This window comes from Heterocephalus glaber, unplaced genomic scaffold (assembly GCF_053883595.1).
Source record: "Heterocephalus glaber isolate CG9 unplaced genomic scaffold, H.glaber_assembly_v1.0 deba00001444, whole genome shotgun sequence".
NCBI lineage: Eukaryota > Metazoa > Chordata > Mammalia > Rodentia > Bathyergidae > Heterocephalus > Heterocephalus glaber.
Genome location: NW_028258297.1, coordinates 15,274,614 through 15,298,640, shown reverse-complemented (window position 1 = coordinate 15,298,640; position 24,027 = coordinate 15,274,614). Strand labels below are relative to the sequence as shown.

General features: G+C 35.5%; 1 protein-coding gene across 47 annotated transcripts in view; it reads right to left on the bottom strand.

The window, feature by feature from the left end:
- The window catches only part of Sox5 (SRY-box transcription factor 5), a 973,116-nt gene that overhangs the window by 6,290 nt on the left and 942,799 nt on the right, over nt 1-24,027 (bottom strand). For all 47 annotated transcript variants that reach the window (XM_087213447.1, XM_087213465.1, XM_087213460.1 and 44 more), the window contains 3 exons: nt 11,170-11,278; nt 7,948-8,121; nt 78-294 (listed from right to left, as the gene is read on the bottom strand). In XM_087213447.1, the coding sequence (XP_087069573.1) occupies nt 78-294; nt 7,948-8,121; nt 11,170-11,278 (500 nt within the window). The remainder of the gene's footprint in view (nt 1-77; nt 295-7,947; nt 8,122-11,169; nt 11,279-24,027) is intronic.

The following is a 24,027-nucleotide window of genomic DNA, read 5'->3' as shown; positions in this document are numbered from 1 at the left end:
GGCAGATACAGTGTTTCATATCCCACTGTGCACACTGGCAAGTTCCCCCCATGAAATAAACGACTGAGGGCTCATACCCAACGTTGAAGTACTGCCGCATTTCCTGCCGCCTGTTCCGCATGATTGCCTTGTATTCGCCGATGCGCAGCTTTTTGCCGTCCACGAGGCAGGTGCGCTTCGGCCTGGGCTTGTACTTGTAGTCAGGGTACTTTTCCAGGTGCTGCTTGCTGAGACGGGCTTGCTCCTCGTAATATGGCTGTTTCTCTAGGTTTGTCATAGCTTTCCAGCGAGATCCTGTGGAGAAAACAAGGTTAGGGTTCCAATTTGCACAGCTGCTGAGCGTCCTAAAACGAGACATGACAGAGAACAAGAGCATCTCAGGGGATGTTGGCCAACACCCAGAAATACGTAAAACATGTTTGTGACTAGTGAGCTTTGACTCGGAAGGCAAAATCTCACAAGAACAGAGGTGGCACTATGTACCCCAAAACCAAGAACCTGTGTACCCCCAAATAGGAGCACTGGACAATGTATTATTTGTCAGGCTTGAACGAACAATTTAACCAAAATTGTGCGTTATGAGCTTAAACATTCATGGATATATATTTTTAAATTTTTATGTTAGATCATCCTGTAATTCAGCTGCGGACTGAACATTATATAAAATAATTCAACATATTTTGAACCAGAGAATATAGTTATTGAGTTTTTTAATGTGGGGCACTTTACTGCAGAAGTTCCTATATCAAATATACCAAATATCATCACTCTACTCAAAATGTTTAAGTGTGATTACAGTTAAGAACTCATTTCATTAAAAATTTAATTAGAATTATATTATTACCAGGTATGGACTGGGCAACTTCTATGGGCAGACACTGTGGCAAGAAGTTCACATATGTCATCTCATTTCTACTTTTCATCACAGTCCTGCTTGATAGCATTCTGTTTTCATAGATGAGAAAACTGAGGTTCAAATAAAGGAAACAACTTACCCAAGACCACATGATTGTTAAGTTGCAGATGTGGGACTTAAAACCAAGCTTGATAGAATTTAAAGTGCTCTACAATGTATGCTCTTATACACATATTTCCACCTACTATATATGATCCAGCAGATATCAGAAATATAACAGTATGTATTAATATTTTGATCTTAACCCATTTTCAATAAAATAAAAGTCACTTCTCATGATACAGTATGTAATAGTAATGATAAACCAAATTGTTTCTCCATCTTTTCACTAATAGTTTTGGTGTAGATTCAATTAGGATTGAGAAAATTCAGTTTTAAACTAAACTAAAAATAATTCATGCTCTCATTGTAGATGCGACTGAAATAAGTGTGGCTCCGTACAGAAGTAACAGAAGTAGTGCTAATAATGTTCACTTATTAAAGACAGATTTAAAACTCTTATAGCAGAAGAAATATATTTATGTGCACATAATCAACTCAATCTGACCCATGTGTAAGACTGAAAAACCGGAACTACGAGGTCTTTGCAGCTATGGTTTGAACATGATTTGTCCTCTCCAAAACTCAGGTTGGGGTGTATCCTCACTGTGAGGAATTAGTAGGGTGGAACCAACCCCACCATGGTGCTTAAAGGTGGGGCCTTTGAGAAGTGGTTAGGGTTGGATAAAATCACCAATGGAGCTCTCCTGCTAGGTTGCATACTGGTAGCTTTATAAGAAAAAAGAGGAAGAGAACAAAGAAGATAAGCACATAGGACCTCCCAGGCCCTTGTCACGTGATGCCCTAAGTGCTTCAGACTCTGCCAGCAAGATGAACATCACCAGGCATAGCTCCTTGACCTAAGTGTGAGATTCTGAGCCCAAATAATAAGCCTTTTTCTTATAGATTTATGTAGCCTCAAGTATTTCATTATAGTAATGAAAAATGGAGTAATACACCTATGAAATATGTACTGATACTGCTTTCTTCACCTGCCTTCCAAAATCATCTAAGGTCTCAGAAGCTTTAGAAGTGGTTTATTATTCAGCCACAACTCCATACTGCAAATGGAAGTAGATCACTATTGAACAGTTCTTCCCTACAAATGTAAAGAATTCTTTGACATGGACTATTCTATTTATTAAAGCATGCAGTGAAAGGGGCATTATTTCTTTGCTTAGAATTGTTTTCTATTGGAACAGATGTTACGTAGGTGGGGATATCCATGTAGGAGTTACAGAGATTTATAAACATAGATCTTTTTCCCCCAATCTAGTCAACTAACATAATTTTATTCCTTTTATAACAGAAGCTCAGGTTATAGTTCAAATAAAATAGTTTCTTTTTCTATTCCTCTCTCAAACTTCTTTTCAAAAGCAGTGTCCAAAATCAAGTCAATTGGTCAGGCTGTATCATTTGTGAATACAATCTCAAGGTCCTTATTTTCCCAACATTATTCTGCAGAGCTACCTGATAATATTATATTGTTCTCAGGTAAGGTATAATACTATTGAACAAAATAAATTCTTTTCATGGAGCTTCTCCCCAGTATGTGTATGTACATTAGCTTTGTGAGCCTTAGATCAGAGAGTGGAAAACTGAGCTGATCAGAAATAACTTACTGGCAACAGGAATACATTGAGATATAGATATGGATAGTTGACCTAAAACTCACTAGCTATCTTTGTGGTAAAATTGAACAAAGAAATCAGTATGCCCAATTAGAATAGGAATTACAAAAGATTCTTCCCTAAGTGTATCTGTTCTATAAGCTCTAAATGATTGTGTTTCTCTAGGGAAGGGAAATGGTTATGCCTTGAAGTAACCTAAGAATCTTAGGACATGAGAATTATTTTCATATTTTCTATTATGTGCACACTGCTATATTAATTGCTGAATATGCAGTGATGAACAAGAGAGTTATGTTTCCTGTCTGTCTGGACTTTATATTTAATGACAAAAAATGTTATGCATCTTGATACAAATTTTATTATCATCACTAATATTTTTTCTATTGTTGTTATATTTGCAGTCCTGGGGGTTGAACACAGGGATTATGTATTGAGCTACAATTACAGCCCTTTTTTATTTTTTATTTTGAGACAAAGTCTTGCTAAGTCATTAAGTTCCCTAGGCTGAACTTTCAGCCCTTCTGCCTCAGTCTCTCAGAGTGCTGGGATTATAGGTGTGTGTTGCCATGCCTGGCACAAATTTTATTAATTATCAATGTGTACAGTACAGGAAAATAAGAGAGCATAAGAGGAAATGACTTCTATAAAGACCAGAAAGGCAAGAGCATCCTATGGAGGAAGAACAAAGTGGTCAAAGCCTGTTGGTGGGACTATGAACTTAAAGCTGGCCTGACAAAAATGCAAAGTAAAGGGATGAATACATAAATGGCATAATAACTGGAGGAAAGATAGCCTCTTTAACAAATGGTATTGGAAAAACTGGATTTCAACCTGCCAAAGATTAAAGCTAGACCCCTATCTTTCACTATGCACTAAACTAAAATCAAAGTGGATTCAAGATCTAAATATTAAAACAGAAACACTAAGCTAGCTGGCAGATAAGTTAGGTAGAACTCTTGAAGACACTGGCATAGGAAAAGACTTTATGAACAAAACCTCAGTAGAACGGGAACTAGCACAAAGAATCAACAACTGGGATCTCATCCTATTAAAAAGCTTCTGCACCACAGGAGAAACCACCAACAGAGCTAAGAGACAGCCTGCAATGTGGGAAAAAAAATTTTTTTTTTGGTACCGGGGATTGAACTCAGGTTCTTGGGCTTGCGCAGCAAGTGGCGAAACCACTGAGCTAAATCCCCAGCCCTGGAAAAAATTTTTACTAGCTGTTCCTCAGACAAAGGTCTACCACTCAGAATATATAAATAACTCAAAATAATCATACCCCCCAAATATAAAGACCCTATTCAAAAATGGGCATATGAAATGAACAGACATTTCTCGAAGAAGTAAAAGCAGCAAATAAAAATATGGAACAATGTGCAATATCACTCATCAATCAAGAGATGGAGATGAAAACAACACTGAGATTTCACCTCACCCCAGAAAGAATGGCTGCTATCAAGAAATCAACCAATAACAAATGCTGGCGGGGCTGTTGGGAGAAGGGAACCCTTCTTCACTGTTGGTGGGAGTGCAGACTGATGCAACCACTGTGGAAATAAGTGTGGAGATACCTCAAAGAACTAGGATCAGAGGTCCCATTTGACCCAGCTGTTCCCCTGGTTATCTTCCCAAAAGAATTGAAAGAATCATACCACAGTGAAATATGTGCACCCTTGTTCATAGCAGCACAGTTTGTAATAGCTAAAGCTTGGAAGCAGCCCAGTTGCCCATCAACTATTGACTGGATAAAGAAGGTGTGGGGTTTAATAAAATGGAATACTACTTAGCCATAAAGAATGAGAAACTAGAGACATTTATAGCTAAATGGATGCACATTGAGGCTATACCCTTAAGTGAAATAAATAGGGCACACGTGTAAATACCAAATAGTTTCTCTGGTGTGAAAACTAAAAGTGTAAATAAGGATCAAACTGTATAACTGATAATGTGAAATAGGAAGAAAATGTCTAAAGGGGCAGGGGAAGTGGGAGAGGTAGGGAAAAGGAAAGAAGGGAAAAGAAAAAATATGAGAAAAGGAAAAAATGGAAACAAACTCTTTGTAAATAGGGAGGGGTGGAGGAGTTGAAGGGAGGGCAGGGGAATGGTGAAAAAATAAGAACCAAGAGAGATCATGTAAAGGTACAAGATCCCAATGATGAATGTAACTGTTTTGTATACCTAAAATGTATCAATAAACTTAATGAAAAAAAAATCTCTACTAGAAAAAAAAAAGAAATGGCATAACAGACGAGATGTAAATTCTCAGGCAAGTGGGGTTCAAAATCTGGCATGAACTGAGGTTACAGAATATTTTAACTATTGGTATATAGTGTCTCTGGGAGTATCACTAAATCCTAGAATATATTTTAAAATAAGGCCATATATTAATTATAATATTTTTAAAATTGAGAATTAAGATACCTAAGAACTAACTGGGGCAAAATACCCAATATACCATTTTATGACCATATTGAACAGTGCTTAATTTTGATGGCAAATCTCATTTTCCTGTTTTAATAATTACTCTGAATTGATTAGATTTTAATGGCTTTGTGGCTAAAATAGCTATTGAAAACAGCTTTGATGTAAATCCCTGAAACACACTAGATGAGAATGTTGGGAATACATTTTAGGTATCACAAAAAAAAATTGTCCATTTGATTTGGATGTGGCTGTCTGCTTAACCTGGACTCATATACAGGAAGTACGTGCCCTACTGTTCTCAAAAGGCTAGTCTTTCATAATGAAAGCAGGAAAAAACAACTGGGTATTCTTCTTGATGACAAAACAGTAAATTTCAATTAAAAATATTTGATGCTCAAAATAAGGGGGGAAAAAAGGTCCTCGAAATTGTTCTTTTCCTTTCTGAAAGTGGCAGTACACTCAAAGTGGAGTGTCTGAGCCGAGCTACATTGTCATCTCCATGGGGTATGTAATGAATTTGCACATTTTACTCCAACTACTGTATATCTAATCAGAAAAAGATGTCCCCCATTCCCTGATCCAGCGCCAAACAGTAAAAGGTGATTCCTTATGTTAACAATTTCAGCAGAATGGCTTATTAAAACCAGATTTTAGGGTATTATAAAATGCTTAGAAGCCCTTTAAAATGTCAACTAGGATCCCCAGAGACTACGTAAAATGTCAACCCAGCTCAAGCGCCTGTTTTAAGCAGAATGAATTAGCAGCATGCTGTCGGAGGCTGTTATCCAAAACAATCAGTAAAGAGGAAAACATCAAGCTTTCTTTGTACTTTTATATGAAATAGGCCATTCAGAATGATCTTGTGGATATTTGAAGATCACTTATTTATTTAAAACTATGACTAAATATTGAGGCCCAAAATACTTTAGAGTTTAATTTTTGACCAAATGTAAATGCTCTATCTTTAATTAATACAATGTTATCCGGAAGACTGAAATCAGGCAGCCCTCTTTCATGCACACTGTGCTGATATAATCATATAGTCATGCTATTTGCTCCTTTAGATCAGAAAGGAATTGTCTTAGTCATGTCTTTTCCACAATTTTGGAATATTTTTAAAGTATCATTTCACATCATCAAAACTGATATTTCTCTCAAGATAAAGTTTTCACTCATGATTATTGCTTTTTTAATATCCAAACACATGAATTCAGTGATATGAAGACAGTTTAAAAAAAGTGTTAGTATTTAGCTTGTTTTATTTTGACAATTTTAGATTTCTAATTTCAGAGTAATTGATAAAACATGAAATATGCTTACACAAAATATTTCACACTTTTCTAGAGTTTTTTCAAATGAAAAAGGTGTGCTGCATTCCAAAAAGAGTGAGTTTTATGTGGAAGAAAGAATATATATCATAACAAGGAAAAAATGGATCAGAGATTGGTGGATATGCCAAAAATATGTGTTTCTATTTAGTTCCAGTTTTTGGTTTTCTATAGATATATATTTTTAAATATAGATGTTCACGTTTTCTATGCATACCTAAGACTTTATATGTTCATGTCTTTTGATATAATGTTCATCTACCAATTCTCAAAATTACTTCAGATGAAAATGTTGAGACACAGGTTTAGATGGCTAATGGCTTTGTTTGATCACACACATTACAAATGCACACTGTGGGTTGGGTGGCATCACTTACCTCTGTTCAGAAAACATGATCACAAAATCATGGGAATATGTTTAGTAACTACTTTTCCATGAGTAGTTTCTTAATGCAAAGGATCAAAAGGGATGCTATCTTCATAAACTATGCGTAATTCCAAATATGTTATGGATTTTAATACAACCTTAATAATTTAGACACATTTTGTTTATTTGATAGAGCCAAAATCTACTGAGGAGAGGTTTTAATTCTATTTTTATTGTTTTGTTTTTTAATGTCAGAGAATGAATAATCAAAATATGCCTCTGTGGTTCACTACCTAGCCACCAGGCTGTCTGAAGGTGAAAAAGGTGACAAAGGTGATGACTAGGACAGTGGCGATGATGTCAACAAAATGGCCCAGGAGTAAAAGAAATGTTCCTTTGTTTGGTTTTTCCTTGGGGCTTAAATTGGTCTATAATAGTTTTTTTTTTTCAATATGAACTCTTTCTTCCCACCTATCCTTTCTGTGTGCTTTGTTTTTTGATAAGCTGAAAGCTGCAATGACAGGAAAAGTCTCTTTTTAATAATATAGAAAATTAAAGTTACAAAGTATGACTAAAAGTAACTTTAGTACCTATGGGTACTAAAAATATAAGTTACAGAATGAGTACTAGTTCTTACTATGTTCTGAGACTCTAAACTGACTCTCAATTATAACACTTAAATATCATCTCCACCTCAGACTCCCGCAACACATTGAACTCTAAACAAAATTCAAAGTCAAATGTCTTCTCCCTGTGTTATAAAGGACGATGAAAGAGGAAGGAGCCTTAAGATGAACAATAACCTGTCTATAGTTCACAAAAGAAAAGGAAGAAAATGACCAATACCAGTCTCCAGTGGCTCAGCTGAAAGTACTTTCTTTTACAGGTATAGTTAAAATATTTCTAGATTTTTAACGAAGAGAAAATACGACAATAATTAGCATGGAGACATGGACTTAAATTAGCTACAAAAATTAGGCATGGCCAGGGATGTAGCTCAGTGGTGCTGCGCCTGCCTCACAAGCGTGAGGTCTTGGGTACTGGAAAAAAAAAAATGGGCCCATTTCTTGATGAACACAGACTATTTCATCATCATCAGAATCCTCAAGGATGGTGCTTGTTTTTTAAAGAAGCAGATGACATGAGGTGCCTGGTTTTCAAATCTAGTATTTTTCCACAACTGCAAAAAAGTAACTGTACATTTGTCCATATATCACTTAATTCTCTGTGTTTTCTTACCCAGTATCTTGCTGATGTTGGAGTTGTGCATGTCAGGAAAGGCTTGAAGGATTTTCCTCCGTTCATCTTTAGCCCACACCATGAAAGCATTCATTGGACGTTTTATGTGGGGTTCATTGCTACCACGCCCCCTGGATTCCCTATAAATTCTTGACTCGGAAACTCCAGCACTTCCTAAAAACAGGAACATCATTCATGTCAGTGTTAAAACTTCTGGCAACTCTCTTTTTTGGTCTATTAAAATATCTAAAAACAAAAACGCACTTCTGATCATGGTACTTCCAGTTCTTAAGACAGATGCTTGTTTATGAAGTTTTTATGATAAGCCTTGTGGTGGCAAATGTTGTACTTGTATTTTGAATCCATTTCTAATTTATCTTCCCTTTCTTTCAACAGGCTACAGACTGATTCACTATTTACATTTAAGAGCTCACAAGAAGCTGGAATATATGATTTTTGATGTAACTTGGAAAGACAATAGACTAGATCAATAAGCATTCCGGTGCTGTAGAAATATTAAAAATGATAAGAGGCTGACAAAACTGTGAAACAGTAATCTGTGTGGCAGATGGATTGTTAAAGGTGAGGATAAGTCTTTGCTACTTAAAGAGTATCAGAACTTAAAGTACGCTTACCTTTTTATCTCCTTTAGGTTACACAAATAAAAACAGGCTGGATAGAATTTTGAGGTCAAAATACAATATAGAGATTTTCCTCTAATGTACTTGGGTTTTCTTTGAAATTACATGCTAATATATGCATGGAATATGCTAATGTAACAATGATAGTCTGCCCCCAAAAAGATATTTGAAAATTGTAGAGGAAAGAGCAAACTAAATATAATATCACCATAGTTTCTTAGGAAGTCTACAGTCACATGGATGAGGTGAAAAATATAACATATTCCCCTGAATTTTCTCTTAGCATCTAAAGCTTTCCAGAGACCCACTGATAGTTAGAATAATCAGAATAAAAAAAATAAAAGTTATCTCATGAATCACATTGAAATCTGTAAAAGCTGCACTCCTCTGAGAGCCTCATGGCCTTGGTAGAGTAGAAAGCTTCCGAGGTACTTGAGTTTAGGCAATGACAATAAGGAGAACTGGAAGAAACCATGGTACTTTGACACTAAGTTTCCATTATAAAATATGGAGTAAAATTTAAAATATTGTGGAGATTTCTAGAACTTGTATTATCAATACAAGCATTGCTTTGCTTTTCTGCATTCATATTCTTTCTTTTCTTAAAGGCACATAATCAACCAAAATTACCCAGACTTGAAGCCCTCTATAGCAGCAAATAAAAAATAGCACGTCTGTTGGTAGTGTCTCATTATTTCTCATTCTTAACATACCCATTGGAGGAGTGGAAAATATTTTGCCTACAAGCATGACTGAATTTAACAAATAACATCAAGAAAACTTCGATGTTTTGATGCTGATTACCATTGGGCATATTTTATTATGCTAATACAGCTTAAAATTTATGAAATGTGTTACTACCAGTAATTGTCTTTTTATTGACAAAAATGAGTGGTAATATATGGTAACATCCTTCTAAAATGGCTCTGTAACTAGCAAATGATCATTTGCACATCTGCTTTTTCTTGCTCCTACACCTTACAGCAACATGAGCAATAAAAGAAGCGTGTGACTTCATCAAATCTAAAAAAAGCATTTTGCATTTACTAAGACAGGTTTATCCTAGCTGATGAAATAGCAAATAGAATGAAATGTTCAGGTACATTAGATGAAAGAAAACAGATATTTCTTGGCTATCCAACTGAATAAAGTTTAGTTTTGACAGAATTATGAGGGTAAATGTTCAAGCATGGCAAGTTCTTGGCTGGTACAGACCTTGACAATTGAAGTAGAATTGTCCTGAGGCACAGACTAGACAGCTATGTATGAGGGGTGATCAAAACATACGGTGAATATCTAGATTTAAAGGAAAGTATTACACCAAAAGATACATTGCCATTAATCTCCCTCAAGATATTCCCCTTCACTTTGAACACGCTTATCCCATCATTCTTGCCATGAAAGCAAGTCTTCTTTTATGAATGCTTCAATTGTGCGCTTGTATCTGCCTCAATGTACTGCGCTGATTAAAAATGTTTACCTCTTGTGGTCATTTGTACTTTGTAGGAGACCCAGAAGTCACACAGTGCCAGATCCATTGAATAAGGTGGATGAGGACACGGAGCAATGTTTTAATGAGCCTGCAGCAGTATTCACCATTTTCCTGATCACCCGTCATAAAGACACTCAAAAGAAGACTTCTAAAACTGCTTCAGAAAGTGATAAGAACAATGGTGTAAGTGCCCTGAAAGCCAGGAGAGAATCTTGAGGGGGATTACTGGCAATGTGTCCTTTATGTAATATATTTCTAGAAAAACTTAATATTCACCATGTATTTTGATCACACTGCATACATTACAGGATTGTCAAGGACCCTCTCTATGTTACAGTATGCTTCTCACTGCTTTGGCTGGGTGCAGCCTTTTTCATAAGCAAGGGACTTCCTCTGTAATAGTAGTGAAGTTGAGGCTATGCCACCTTAAAATGCACTGACTAACACTAAAGAGAGGTTCCTGGTTATAGAGAAGCACCACATAACAGCACTTTCATCTGTTTCTCTCTTTTCTATGCTATTAAAATGTTGTGCAGCTGGAGCTCTAGACACGTTAGAGAGAGAAGGCAGGGGATTTGTGTGGGAGAGAAGACAGGAGACAAGGGTTCCAAAATGCAAGAAGCTATTCAAGAAGGTCCTGTGGATGATGTATTCTGGTCATGGTTTGACAGACTGGAATTGAAAAGCGAGCAGGTAGACAGGAGTTTCTGAAAACTTTAAGGTGTGAGGAACAGGCAAGTGAGAGACAGGGTAGATGGTGATTAAAGGGATTTGCTTTAGAATCATGCCACCTTGAATCCAAGTCATGCCACCTACACTTGGAGCTCTTTAACCTTGAAAAAATTGGTTCCAAACTCTGAGGGTCAGTCTCTTCACCTGCAATAGTACTTACAGTTTGTGTCTGGGATTGAGAGATTTATTAAGTGAGAAAGTGGAGTGCTCAGCACATGGGACTGCTCAGTATATGTGAGCTCTTGTTGTAATGCTCAGGTATGATGTGACTGTCTTGCCTATTTTTAAATGGTTATTATTGACATAAATACATACTTTTGTACTTTATTTGAACAGATACAAATAATTTTTACAAACCATCGGAATCTCCACTCATATTGAAATCCATCATTGCATGGCTAAATTTTCCTTCTTCATTCTGTTTAACTGCCAATTGCTGAGTCAGACTTTCCAGTGTTGTTTTCTCCTTAAATAAAGAAATCTGAAGTGAGAGCTGAATTTTGAAATTATAATTATTCAAAGATATTCCTTTCTCTAGGCCATATACAATACATTTGCTTCTGGGAGGGATGGGATATTGATTTACTCACCTTTGCATGTTCATCACATTATACCAAGCTGATTAAAGGAAATGAACAGCAGGGTTTTTGAAGGAATTCTGATTCCTATAAACCCCTATAGACTTGGCGTTTGGGTTGTGTGTGCCTGAAGGAGATATGCTGGGATACTTAGAGACAACCTTCCCAGATCACAAAATGTGCACTGAAATTTCACAGAAGCAACCTGTTCTACATTTGGAATGCCTCTTTTATTTTTAGCCAGACAGTAGAAGTATAGGAATGGCATGGGGCCCAGAGAAAGTCTTCCAGTAGTCAGGTGACCAAATGACAGAAACAGAATTCACAGTAGTGCCCTCTGGTTGCCATCTCCCTAAATGCCATCTGCATTTCTCATGCAAGGGTAATGAAGACATTTAAATATTCATTGCTAATTGCTTGTCAAGTCTCTGTACATCCAGTGTGAGTGCCTGCTACTTGGACCACAATTTGATTTGGATTGCTAAGCCAAAATATTGAGTTGGCGAATTATTTGAGATACAAATATACAAAATTAGATCTGCAAAGACATCAAGTCATTTAGAAGCAGGCAGTGCATGATTTGCATTCATGGAGAACATGGCTTACAAACTGAATTATGTTCAAGGAAAATATAATGCCTACTCTACACCACATAAGATATTAAATTGCTTCCAAATTAAGAAATTGGGTGATCTTAAGACCAGAAAAAGCATATAAGGAAAAGTTGACAACTTTCTCTCAAACTTTCCAGCATTGCTGTGAGGATGATGTGGTTCCAAAACAGTTTTAAGAAAAACGTCTATTGGATCTCATAACATTTGCTCAAGTTTCTTTGTAATTATTCACCCTATTTTTTAAGGAACATAGTTCTGAATTGCACTAATGAACTACAAATACTGCAGAACTGTTATTGGCACAATAAAATGTTCACAGAAAATAATCAACTATTGTATTGGATGTAAAAATCCCAACTAACGTTCTCACCAATAACTAATAGTATATTGAAATTATTAACACAGTACATGGGTTATCTCCACAAAATCTCACAATGCTACAATTGTACCGACTAGATTGAAAATTCTCTTAAGTCAGTGGCCTTGGAACTCCTGTAGTCTATTCATCAAAGTCTGTGCATGATTTAATGGAAAACATTTTTTAAAATTTCAATCAGTTTATAATACAGTAGGGAAATGAAACAGAAAACAGTTTATATTAACTTTAGTTTTATAGACTTATGTAGTATTAAACTCTAAAAGTTATACATTTTTAAAATGTAGAATCTGACACAATTTGTTTTGGCTGTGAAATTGGTGTTTTTAGCTGCTTTATGTGGTCTATATTTCTTTTGCTGAGAGAGACTGCTGTATATTCCTCAGCAGAGCTCAGGAGCTCCAAGAGTACTAGCTTAACAGGCTCTCTTTACAGTAAATGTTGCTGTTAAAATAAAAGTTGCATTAAAGACACATTCTATCAATATGATCTGATCATTCCAGGATCCATGAAGATTTTACTGTACTTTCTTTGGGGAATGCACAGGGCATGGATCACCTTTCAGGTTTGGGTTTAATGGTGTAGAGAGAAACAGTACCATATACTTTCTAGAGAGTGTTCCATTCTGAAGCAAAGTTTTTCAAGAAGAAATAGCAAAATGAAGGCAATCAGAGTAGAATAGGAATGAAATGTTAAGTATTTCCTAAGGTTCTGAGTGTAGCTCTATTGATGCGTCATCTTAACTAGGGACTAAAATTAGCAAATGGACAGTAGGGAAGTTGTAGTCACTTTTTACCGTAAGTAACCTCTAAGTACTCACCTTTAAAGCATATAGCATAATACATGATTTAATTAGCTAACCAAAAGTGGGGCTTATTATTCTTTTTAAGAGAATGTCAGGGGAGACAGTAGAAATCAACATGGTAAGCTATACCTCTTTTACAACTCTTTGTATAATGATTCTTAGATATGTGAACAAGAAAAGGAAGAGAAAATTGGAGGAATCAGAGAATGTGTAGTGTTCCTTTAATTAAAACACATGGTGTATAAATTGAAATGGTAACACTGCTACATTTTAGAAAACCTAGTAGTGGACAACAAATTGAGAAGACAGAGAAACTGATGTAAGGAGGAAGTGGTAATAACCACCCAAGTGGGAAATAAAGCCCATATAATTTCATTTTAAAATTGATTCTATAAAGTTTATATATAAATCTTATGAATAGAGGTAGATATACATTTATATGTGACCAGAAACCACATAGACAGATAGGATACACAGATATATTGATAGATGTATAGATATACTGAGCCACCAAAAGATTGAGTTGGATTTCAGTGTGGTTCTCAATAGTCAAATCAGTTAAATTCAGTCTACCCAGGAGTAGGAGAAAGGAAAAGAACCAATCAAATGTTGGAAAGCACAAATGCTAGGACACTTGAAAGATTCATTCCACCCTATTCCTTTTAATTTCACTTGCCCTCAAACTCTGATCATCTCCTCCCCCAAAGAATCTACCAATATACTATCATCTCTAAAACTCAGTGGTTTGGCACAAATATTTCCTTTTCCTATAGGCTATTTTCTATGTACAATTGCCACTGAAAATGGGAATAATTTTATTCTCACAGTACTTCTAATTAAATCCTTCCTAAAGAGAGGCACCTGAAAGAAAACGAGAGCAGTGGATATCAAGTAGGGAAGATGTTGAAAATAGGCCACATCAAAGCATCTGAGTTTGAGGAAACAAATATTGATTGGCACAAGTGACACTTTTTTACCAACTTCATAATCATGACTCCAAATGGCTTGGATAAAAATCACATTAGTCAAGAATTTGCACAGAAAAAATAGCACCACTTTATGACCAATATTCTAAAATACAAATCCAGAGTAACACTTAGATTCTACTGCATTTTCATTATTATTCAAATGCTCATGTGAAACTGACAAGATCCGCTGGTCGTTTCCTCTCTACCTCAAGGAAAAAAAATCACAGAAACAAACACATTTAAAGAAACACTTTTGAACTGCTCTGAGTAATCCCAGAGTACAGAGTACAAAGAGATTATCACAAAGTAATCAAAATGAATGTCCAGGGAATTTATAAATAAAGACCAAAGAGAAGGACCCATATGTTTTCTTTCTTGAATTAAAAAAAAAAACAAAACAAACTATTGGAAAGTAACCAGATTTCTATTGGAAAGATGAGTCTTATCTGGTTAACCAAATGTTATACAACTCTGCAGTTTTGCTAAGATCAAGGTGAAATATTAGAGTGAATCCACTATTCCTTGAAAAAATATTCTGATCTTATGTTGACTTGAATAAAAATCCAAGTGAACTGTATTTCATCTGTAGAAGAAAACAAAGTTGTAGCTCATACAGCTTCTTGGGCACACATGAAGAACTCTAAAACTCAACATCCAAAGATCTATGATTAATGTGTTAATATTCACTTGGGGAATTTGGCAGCTGGTCTTTGGTTCTGTGGCTAATCCAGTGCCTTGCATAATGGAAAAGAGCATGTGTATTGTTTGTATGTAACATCAGGCTCTAGTGGAAATCAACAAGGAGAGCCAAAAAATCTAAAGAGTTGTGGGTAATTAGTTGATTTGAAGTGGTCAGTATGGATCTATGTCTAAGTTAAAAACTATTTTGAATGTCAAGGCTACAGGGATTAATAGGAAGATGACATATTTGAAGTTAGAAAATAATGGGCTTTGGCATCAGAACATATTTTAAATAAACTGCCATATATATTACCAATATCACTTTACACAAATCAGTTAACCTCTCTGAATCCCAGAATCCTAAATTATAAAATGGGTTAAAATATGTGATAGATTCCCATTAGTGTGCAAACATTTAAGAAAGATATACTCTTCAAAATAGAGGAAAAACTAAATTGAAAAGATAAAGATTCTTCCTAACGTGGGAATTACAGGAATAAATTCAGCTTGAATGTTGAGTTCCCTACTATAGTTAGGATCTTCTGTTCTCTGTAGTAGACAAATATGAACTGAAAACTAGAATTTTAGTAACAACTTTAAAAATTGTTGGGTTTTTCTCTTTTTTAGCATCTGCAATGTTTTTGTTTATTTCTATTTTTATTTTCCAGACTCAGGCATGATAAGATGCAATTCTGTAAGTCTATTATATATTTCAAATGAGAAAGTTCCCAATTCTGTTATTTCAATTTATACAATAAGGCAACTGAAGATTCAATGTGCTTATAAAGGCTATAGTGGACATCCTATGTTGATATTTCATAGAGTAGTCAAAACAAAAGAACACACACAGTGTACCTTGGAGGAAGCAGATATTTCCTTAATTACCTAATCCTAAATTAAACAGTGCATGCATAGATGGTTCTTCTATTACTCCCTGCAATTGGGATTTGTATAAGCGATAAGTTTTGCTCTCCACCAGCCACACATACACAGAGAGAGACGGGCTGTGGATCAGCTATTACAATGGACATCCCTGAAATAAAGCTCACAAAGCTATAAAACTCATAAAAAGCACATGCATGAAATGACAGAATACAGTGTGACTGTCAAATGTTGACTCAGTAACAGTTAAACCCCTTCTGGCTGCACTTTTTTATGGTCTCCTACTACACTAATGATATGGGAAAGAAGTTAAAAATGGTTTTTAACTCTGGAATTATGTGAACCTCACAGACCACCAAAGAAGATGAAAGATTATTTACAATGTTATAACTATTTATCAGCTGAAGTTTTCATAGTTTAAGTAAAATATAAAGAAAGAATGCATGTGTCTATCCCCCTCAACCGCTTGATTTTGCCTGTGCTTACTGGTATCTCTGTATTTTAAAAAATAATTACCCACCCACATAATAGGACAAACGGGTGAGAAGTTCTCATATATTATGTATAACTATCTAGAAACATATCCAGATATATGCACACACAAATGTACATTCACATACAGAAACACACATGTTCCCCTAACACAACAAAAATACAAGTCAGGCCAGAAAATCATGAAGTTACTCTGGTCAAATGGGAATTTACCCATAAGAATATCCACAGACATGTGCGTATTTTGGAATTCTGGGATTTGGTATCTTTGAGAGATACTTTGCATTCATTTTCCCCATCAAAGAATCACAGCGATACATGAGTTAAGGGAATGGAAAGATCCATACATGTCCTCTGGTCTAGTCATCTGCAAAATTGGCTGTAGGTAAGCCTGATTTTTCCCCCTTTTAAATTCAGAGATTTCCCCTATGAATTAAACACACAATTTTGTTCCACAATCTAATTTCCTTCTATGAAATTTGGCACCTAGCTTCATATGAAGCTTCTTGAAGTGTAATTGTAGCTACACTTCTTAGGAGCATAGTTTACTGGGCAATCTGATCAAAGTGAAATGCACTGGCAGATCAGGTTTTCTTAAGAAATGCTATGACAATGAAGACAGATGGGATAGTTTAGATGGAAACACTGTTCCTGTGAGCTCGAGTCTTATTACAAGTGAATAATTTAATAAGATAGTAAAATTACTTATAGATAAATTGGTAAGCTCAAATTAAAGATTTTAAATAACTGATTGTAAAGGGGAGGAATATTCAAAAGTTCATGCCAATAACTAATTCTTATTTTCGTAAAGAGCAATATTAAAGGAACAATGACCTTAATGGTCAATGTATATTCCAGCAACGACAGAAATGACTGCCACAAAGATTAGTTAAAAGCACGTGCTAGAGAATAGAGTGCCAAGAAGCCAGAAAGGGTTCACTGAAAAACATGTTATAAAAGTATTGTTTTCTTTTTCTATAGGAATTGGAATGCAGACTAACCTAGCTCAATGATAATACTTCCTTGCATTTAGTTTAGGTTTGAATGATTCTGTCAATAGCTTTGTTGTCAGGACGGAGAAATTACATGGAATCCTGAGAAAATGTTTTGCATTGGGAAGAGGAAGTCACCAATACTTGTCTTAAATATCTTAAGATCCTCAATGTTTAAAAAAACTAAGACTAGCTATGTAAAGAATAGAAAGAGAATTTGACAATATGTAGTCAACAGACAAGATGCTGATCAAAGGGTATAAATTATCAAGTGAAATATAATGAACCATTGAAGGAAGAATTATCTAATAGTCAAGCAGTCTATCCGTTGAATGTTGTGCCTCTGGATGTTAGAGGTCACATCAGTTTGGAGGTTTTCAAGTATTGGCCATATGACTACCTGGCTGCTAGACACTGAAGGAGCAATTCAAAGTCAGATGACAGGTTGGATGATGGCACTTTTTTTTGTTTCAAACCTGCAATTCTATCATTTCACATCCTACTTGACTGAACTCCCTATAATGGAGTTAAAATATTCTGACCAATGTACAGAACTGATATTTTCTCTATCTGTACATGACAATTTCCTCCAAAGTTTTTCATATGTTTTGATACTTAAAGCTAGTACTCCATTTACAGCTGAGATTTGCATAATCATTTTCTTAAAAGGCATTTGAAATTAAGAAAAAATATGCTTATCCAGATACATTTTGTAAAGAGACTGTGTAATAAAATTCAGGCTATGGATTCAGGTACTCTGTAAAAGACAGCTATTTATCCAAATTCAACATTACTGACTTAGTCTTTGAAACAAGGAGTCACTCACTGTCATGCAGAAAGAAGAAATTACTATGGCCTAAGTATGTAATGTACAGAGTAGAAGACACTCAAAGGAATGTGTAGAAAACAATTCACAGAGAAGATAAAACATGCACACTGTCATGGTAAAATACTAGCCATTGCTTATTTGTCAAAACAGTACTTACAGTGTGTACATGTGGAAGAGGGAAGTAAGAAGAGAATAAACTAAGACCTGGGATTTCAAATGTCTGTATGTGTGGTTAGGATTCTAAAGACTTCTAAAAGAGCCTTTGTTGTTCTTTCACACCAGGACAGACATAGACAATTTGCATACTGAGTCAACTCAGAAAGTCAATGTGAGGAAAAATAGGAGGCCAGCAAAAACAAATAAAAGAATTCATAATCTACATAGGATGACCAATAGGTGTGTGCTTGGGTCAGGGCACAAATGTAAACACAAAACTGGAATATTGTCAGATGATAATTGTTCTATAAACCATGTTCTGTAGCTCAGTAACTGAGCTACAGAAACACATAAAATTTTTCTGTTTAATTTTTCCTTTGCATGGAATAGAAGCTATAAAGTTGTCAGTATTTTTACAAATGTAGCTATGGTACCCAGTACTTACTTTAGTTAAATAAGTTGAATTAGACTATTTTGAAGAGTCATGGCTTGATTCAGAAATGCTTGGTCTGACAAATAGAAATGGGCACACCAGGGCTATAGTTCACTTTTCAATTATCCATGGTAGTTTTACGTAGAGAGAAAGAAAAAGATAGATTAGAAGATATTTTAATGAACAGCTAAAACTTCATCCCATGTTTTATCAGAACTGCTAAGAGAAGCAAAGTAAATAAGACTGAGTATATTATTTTTATTTTCTTTGTTCATTCTCTAGTGAAGTGGTTGGTAGATGGTGAAGAAGGGAGCTATGAAGGGAACAGAACCAGGAAAAATAAAGAGTTGGAGGAAAGATGTAAAAATTGGGGAGACAGTAATTGTTTGAATGAGATTTTTGTGATGAAGTCTCAAGAATGTGCTAAAGTATACACATGCCCAATCCTATGGCACAGCCTAATCAAACAGGCACTGGGTTATTTTCTTGAAGGCTTTCTTCCTCAGAAGGAGTCCCTTTTGATTTGAAGCAAGTACCACTACAGAGGCTACATGTGTAAGAATACTGACAATTTTTTTTTCTTTTTCTTTTTTGGTACCAGGGATCAAACTCAAGAGGCCCAACTGACAATTTTATAGCTATTTTTCCATGCAAAGAAAATTAATGGTCTATTAGAAAAGAGATTTGACTTGGAGCTGGAGGACCTAGGTCCAAACATTCATCCACCATTTGAATACCTCTAATCTTCTCAAAGCTTAACTTTTTTAAAGATAAAAAGAATACTATTCTACTTATATTACAGCCCAAGGCTGAAATATGATGTGAAATCACTGCAAATTTTAAGACAGAAAATAAATATCAATAGCCATTATTGTTCCTATGCTCAAAGGCATACGCTAATCTTTTTCAATTGTAAAACAGGAAAAAAAGGTGGGATTGGAAAGATTCAGTAAGAACCTCTGAAACAACTACAAAATTCAGGATATTTTCCTCATAACTTTTAATTCATATTAATAAAATAGCTTGAAATAAGTGATGAGAGAAATGACATACTAAATATAAAGGGGCAATTGAAATACATTTCTCCAATTATGTGAGTGTTTTATGGTCTAACTGTTTTGAAAAAGCAATTTGATGCTGAAGAAGAGGAAGGTTACCAATAGAGAGAGGAAAAAAGACCATTTTTTTGGTAGCCAGGTTTTTAGAAGTAACACTTCCAATCTAACAACAAAAGTGAGTCATATTTATAGAAAATTTAGAAAACCTACAAATGTGTGCATACATGTGTAAGTTTATAACCTGATCACCTTTGGCATAACTACTGTTTATAATTTGTCGTATAGTCTTCTGGTGTTTTATCTATTCCTTGTGGAAATATACTTTAAAAATGTCTAGATCATTCTCTACATAGTGTTTTTAAACTTCCTTTTTTTCGGGGAATACTATTGTTAGCACATACTCATATCCTCAGATGAATAGACAGTTTCAATCCTCAGGAGGCCTGTGGGTGTCTATCTGAAAGTCCAATTTGGCATGGCCTATGAGTCTCATTTTATTGGCCCATCCCGCACTAACCCCTCTACCAGAATGATGTAAAGAACACAAGACTCTCTGTTTGAAAACATGCACAGCTTTTCTAAGCTTGAAAATTAAACCATAAAAAGTTTACTGAAAAAAAAAAAAAAAAAACCTTTAAAAAGCTCCTTAAAAACTCACACCATAATTGCTCCCCACCAAGCGTGGGCACTTGCTAGCTGCAAGTAGTGGCACTGTGACAAATGTAGCAAAACTGAAAGCGGGCTATACTAAGAGAAAGAAAAAGCCTTCCACTGGCCATCTGTGAAAATAAGGCATGTGGCCATTAAATGCAGAGGCTGTAAATATACACAAACTCCACGAAGCAAATGGCAAAAAAGGACTAAACTTCAAGCTCAAACAAATCAAAATGTTTAATGCATAGTTACCACTGCTGGACGAAAACAGCTCTGATCTTTGCAGTCTGCAGACTCGGCATGTATTTCAATTAAATACCCCCAAAAAGGAAAGAAAGAAAAAGAAAGAAATGAAAAGACGTAGAAGAAAACAGTCTGGAACAAAAGGCTATAGATGGCCTATGCTCAATTTCGAGAAACAAACAGCTCCTTTAACTTGCACCAGGCAGTCAAGAATGTCGATTGGAATTATTGAAAGGCTGACATAGAGTGAGGGATGGGTGATGACATAATACCTATTTGCCTTTTTGTCATGGTTTTAGAAAACTGGCTGCTGTGTGCTGATAATATTCGCCAAGGGGTTTCCTCTCCTCTCCTGTCCCATAAGAAGTGTTCCCTAGCTAAGACACTAAGAATTAAGAAGGTTTTATGAATGAAAAACAAAAGGAAAGAAAAGCGAAGGATCAAATGACAAACTGCTGGTATAAAAAGCTGGTCTAGATTTTCTAATAATCAGTTGTGTAGAAAGCAGTTCTCTATCCATTTGATATAAATTTTCAGAGTTGCAAGACTCCAATAATAAAATAGCAAATATTCAACTTGTGTTTCTTTTAATTAAAATCACCAAATAAATAATTGTATGTAAATGTAAAGATTAAAATTTATACATCCACGTTTATAAAAAGAAAAATGTTAATCACTTGTGTTATTTTAATTTGTTCCTATGCAAATTTTAGCCAGTGGATTTAAAAGATTGAGAACACTTCTTTTTCAACACACACACACACACACCCCTAGTAAAATTTGCTTTACCACAGTTGCATTTTCCTCCAAAATGATTTACCTCCTTTGTTCTAAATTAGTTTGAATTTGACTTCTCTAATTCGAGGTAACAGCAATATTTATAAAAGTTGTCTACAAATCATTAATTGAAGACTCTTCCACTGAATAGAGAGGCATGAGTTCCTTCATGCTGCGTTTTTTCAGAGCAAAACCTGAAATTCAGCATTTCTCTCAGGTCTTCTTATCTAGGGAAAGAGCATGTGTTAGACAACACTGAACTAGAGGCACGGTGTCAGTTTCTGAAGAGTTAACACTGCTGGGCCCATCTATCAGATGGCCAGGGAAGCACTGGGACGGAATGATGGATGTAAAATTATTACAGGGCTGCCATCCGATACACTTACTGCCATTTGTAACTAATGCTGGGAATGACACACTTTTTTTCATTATTAAACATCCACATTAAGTCAACATTGGTCACTGTCATTTCATGTCTGGCACTCTGTTAAAGGGAAAGAAAAGAGTTGACAATGGGAGAAAAGAGGAGGCTCTAATGAAAGAGATTCTAAGTGCCAAAGTAGTAAAATTAACCTTTGTTTACAAATTACCCTATATATGATTGGGCTTCTTATGAATATGACTGATAAACAGCCAAAAAGAGAGAAACCGATGTCACTATCGAGTAAATTATTATTTAAAATATACATGTTATTCATCATATTTTCACTTCATTCTATAGAAATTTGCAATGAATTTTCCCTGAAATGCAAAAGCAAAAGACATTTTCCCAGCAACTATGTACAATTATAGATGAGTTCATAGCCTACGTGCATGTTTATATTCTAGATACACTGTAGACAATTAATGTTTGGTGAATAAATTCTCCACCTTAAAAAATATATGCATACATTTGCATGCTTATTTCTGTGAGTGACATTTGTTTTACATAAAACAAACAAAACAGAAGTTGCTCTTAACATGTATGGAGCATGTGTGTGAACACACATTCTTACATTTAACCTGTTACCAAGCAGTGTTTTGTGCGCATGCTTGTGTGTCATTTGCTTCTTTATGAACCACAGACAAAATAGAAAGCCCTAAACATGTAATGGTGACAGAGCAAAAGGTAGACAGATGACAATAATTACAACACAAAACAAACCAGTTTCCTGAAGCCAATATTTGAGAGCTTTGATATCATTTTTATAATGTAGCTAAGGCTGAGCATTGCCTTGTCCCACCCAAAAGCCATTCTGGTTCTTTTCTTCCCTACTAATATCACCTTTGATCCCAAGATGGCCGCTGATCTCAGGGAAGAAGTTCTCTGAGTTGCAGAATATAATTCATGATCATTTTAAAGCAGTCTTTTTGCCTTTGGCCAGAAATTTCCTTAAAGATGTGCATATGACCCAGTTCTAGCCAATGAGCCTGGTGAGGCTAAAACATCCCCACATGAATGAAGACTGAATTCAGCAGAGAAAACTCCTCCTTCTCGAGTCTGCCTGCCTGCAGGTGGACAGGACAGTCATGGGACAACAACCATTTTGCGACCCAAAGGGACAAACCAAAGAGTCACAGAGACTTCAAGCCTTATATCATTGAGTTGATGAAGTAATGCATCCAACCTCCTACTCCCTAGCTTCATCGTGGGATAAAAATTAAACAGTACTTATTCCAGCTACTGATATTTCCTCACGTGTGGTGAGAAATATATTTCTAATAGGTACTACAGCATAGAAATATTCTTCCTAGAGAACATTTGGACTGAGGAAAATAAGCTGAGAAACTTCTGGTCTATTTCTCTTTTCAGCTGCATGCACGACTAACACTGCTGCTGGGATCAGGACAATACCAACAGGTTTGCATGCTCTCCTATTAGGTACAGATGCCTTCAAGGACAAGACCAAGACCCTGCTAGACAGCTGATACCATATGGTCAAAATTGTGCCATTGGGATATAAATGAAGCAAAGTGAGTGTTTTTAAAAAATAAATGTCTGAAAGTTTTTTTTTTGTTTTGCTTCTTCCTACCTGAGATTACTTTTCCCTCCATAACAGTGTGATTAGTATTATCTGGTTGTCTGCAACAGAGCTGTGTGGTAAGAGAATTACTTGAATATACAATCAGTCTATAATTAACCCGAGATGACAATTATAAATAACACTGTGTCCCAGAGTTTCCAAGAAACCTGACACATAGTTCTTGGGTATGCTGAAACACTTCCAAGAAAAGTAAAGAGTGAAAAATCTTTAAGAAGTCTTCAATTAAAATGCGTTTCAGTGAAAATGACTTTCATGATGTTTCGGTACATATCGCTGGGAAAACAGTCATCCCTATCTTCACACCTCTAATTGTTTGCACTGTCCAATTACAGCTTTTCAGAATTAAGACCTAGTCGGGACAACCATGTTGGCTTTTAGATATGTGAAGCAAAGTTCATGCAGATAAGGTTTGTATATTCAAAAACACAGATCTTCACTAGAAGATATTAATTTTCTGGTTCTCAGGTCATGATCTCTACCACCCTTTAAACTGGTGTAAAACACAGGCTGGATTTCTTTTCTTTCCTGTTTCTTTTATCCCAGATCCTTTCCATCTTTCCTTCTCCTTTATCTCCCTCACTTTTTACGTTCACATACTTCATGGATTTAGAGAATTATGAGTATTACGATAGATAGTAAAACATTTGTTTGGG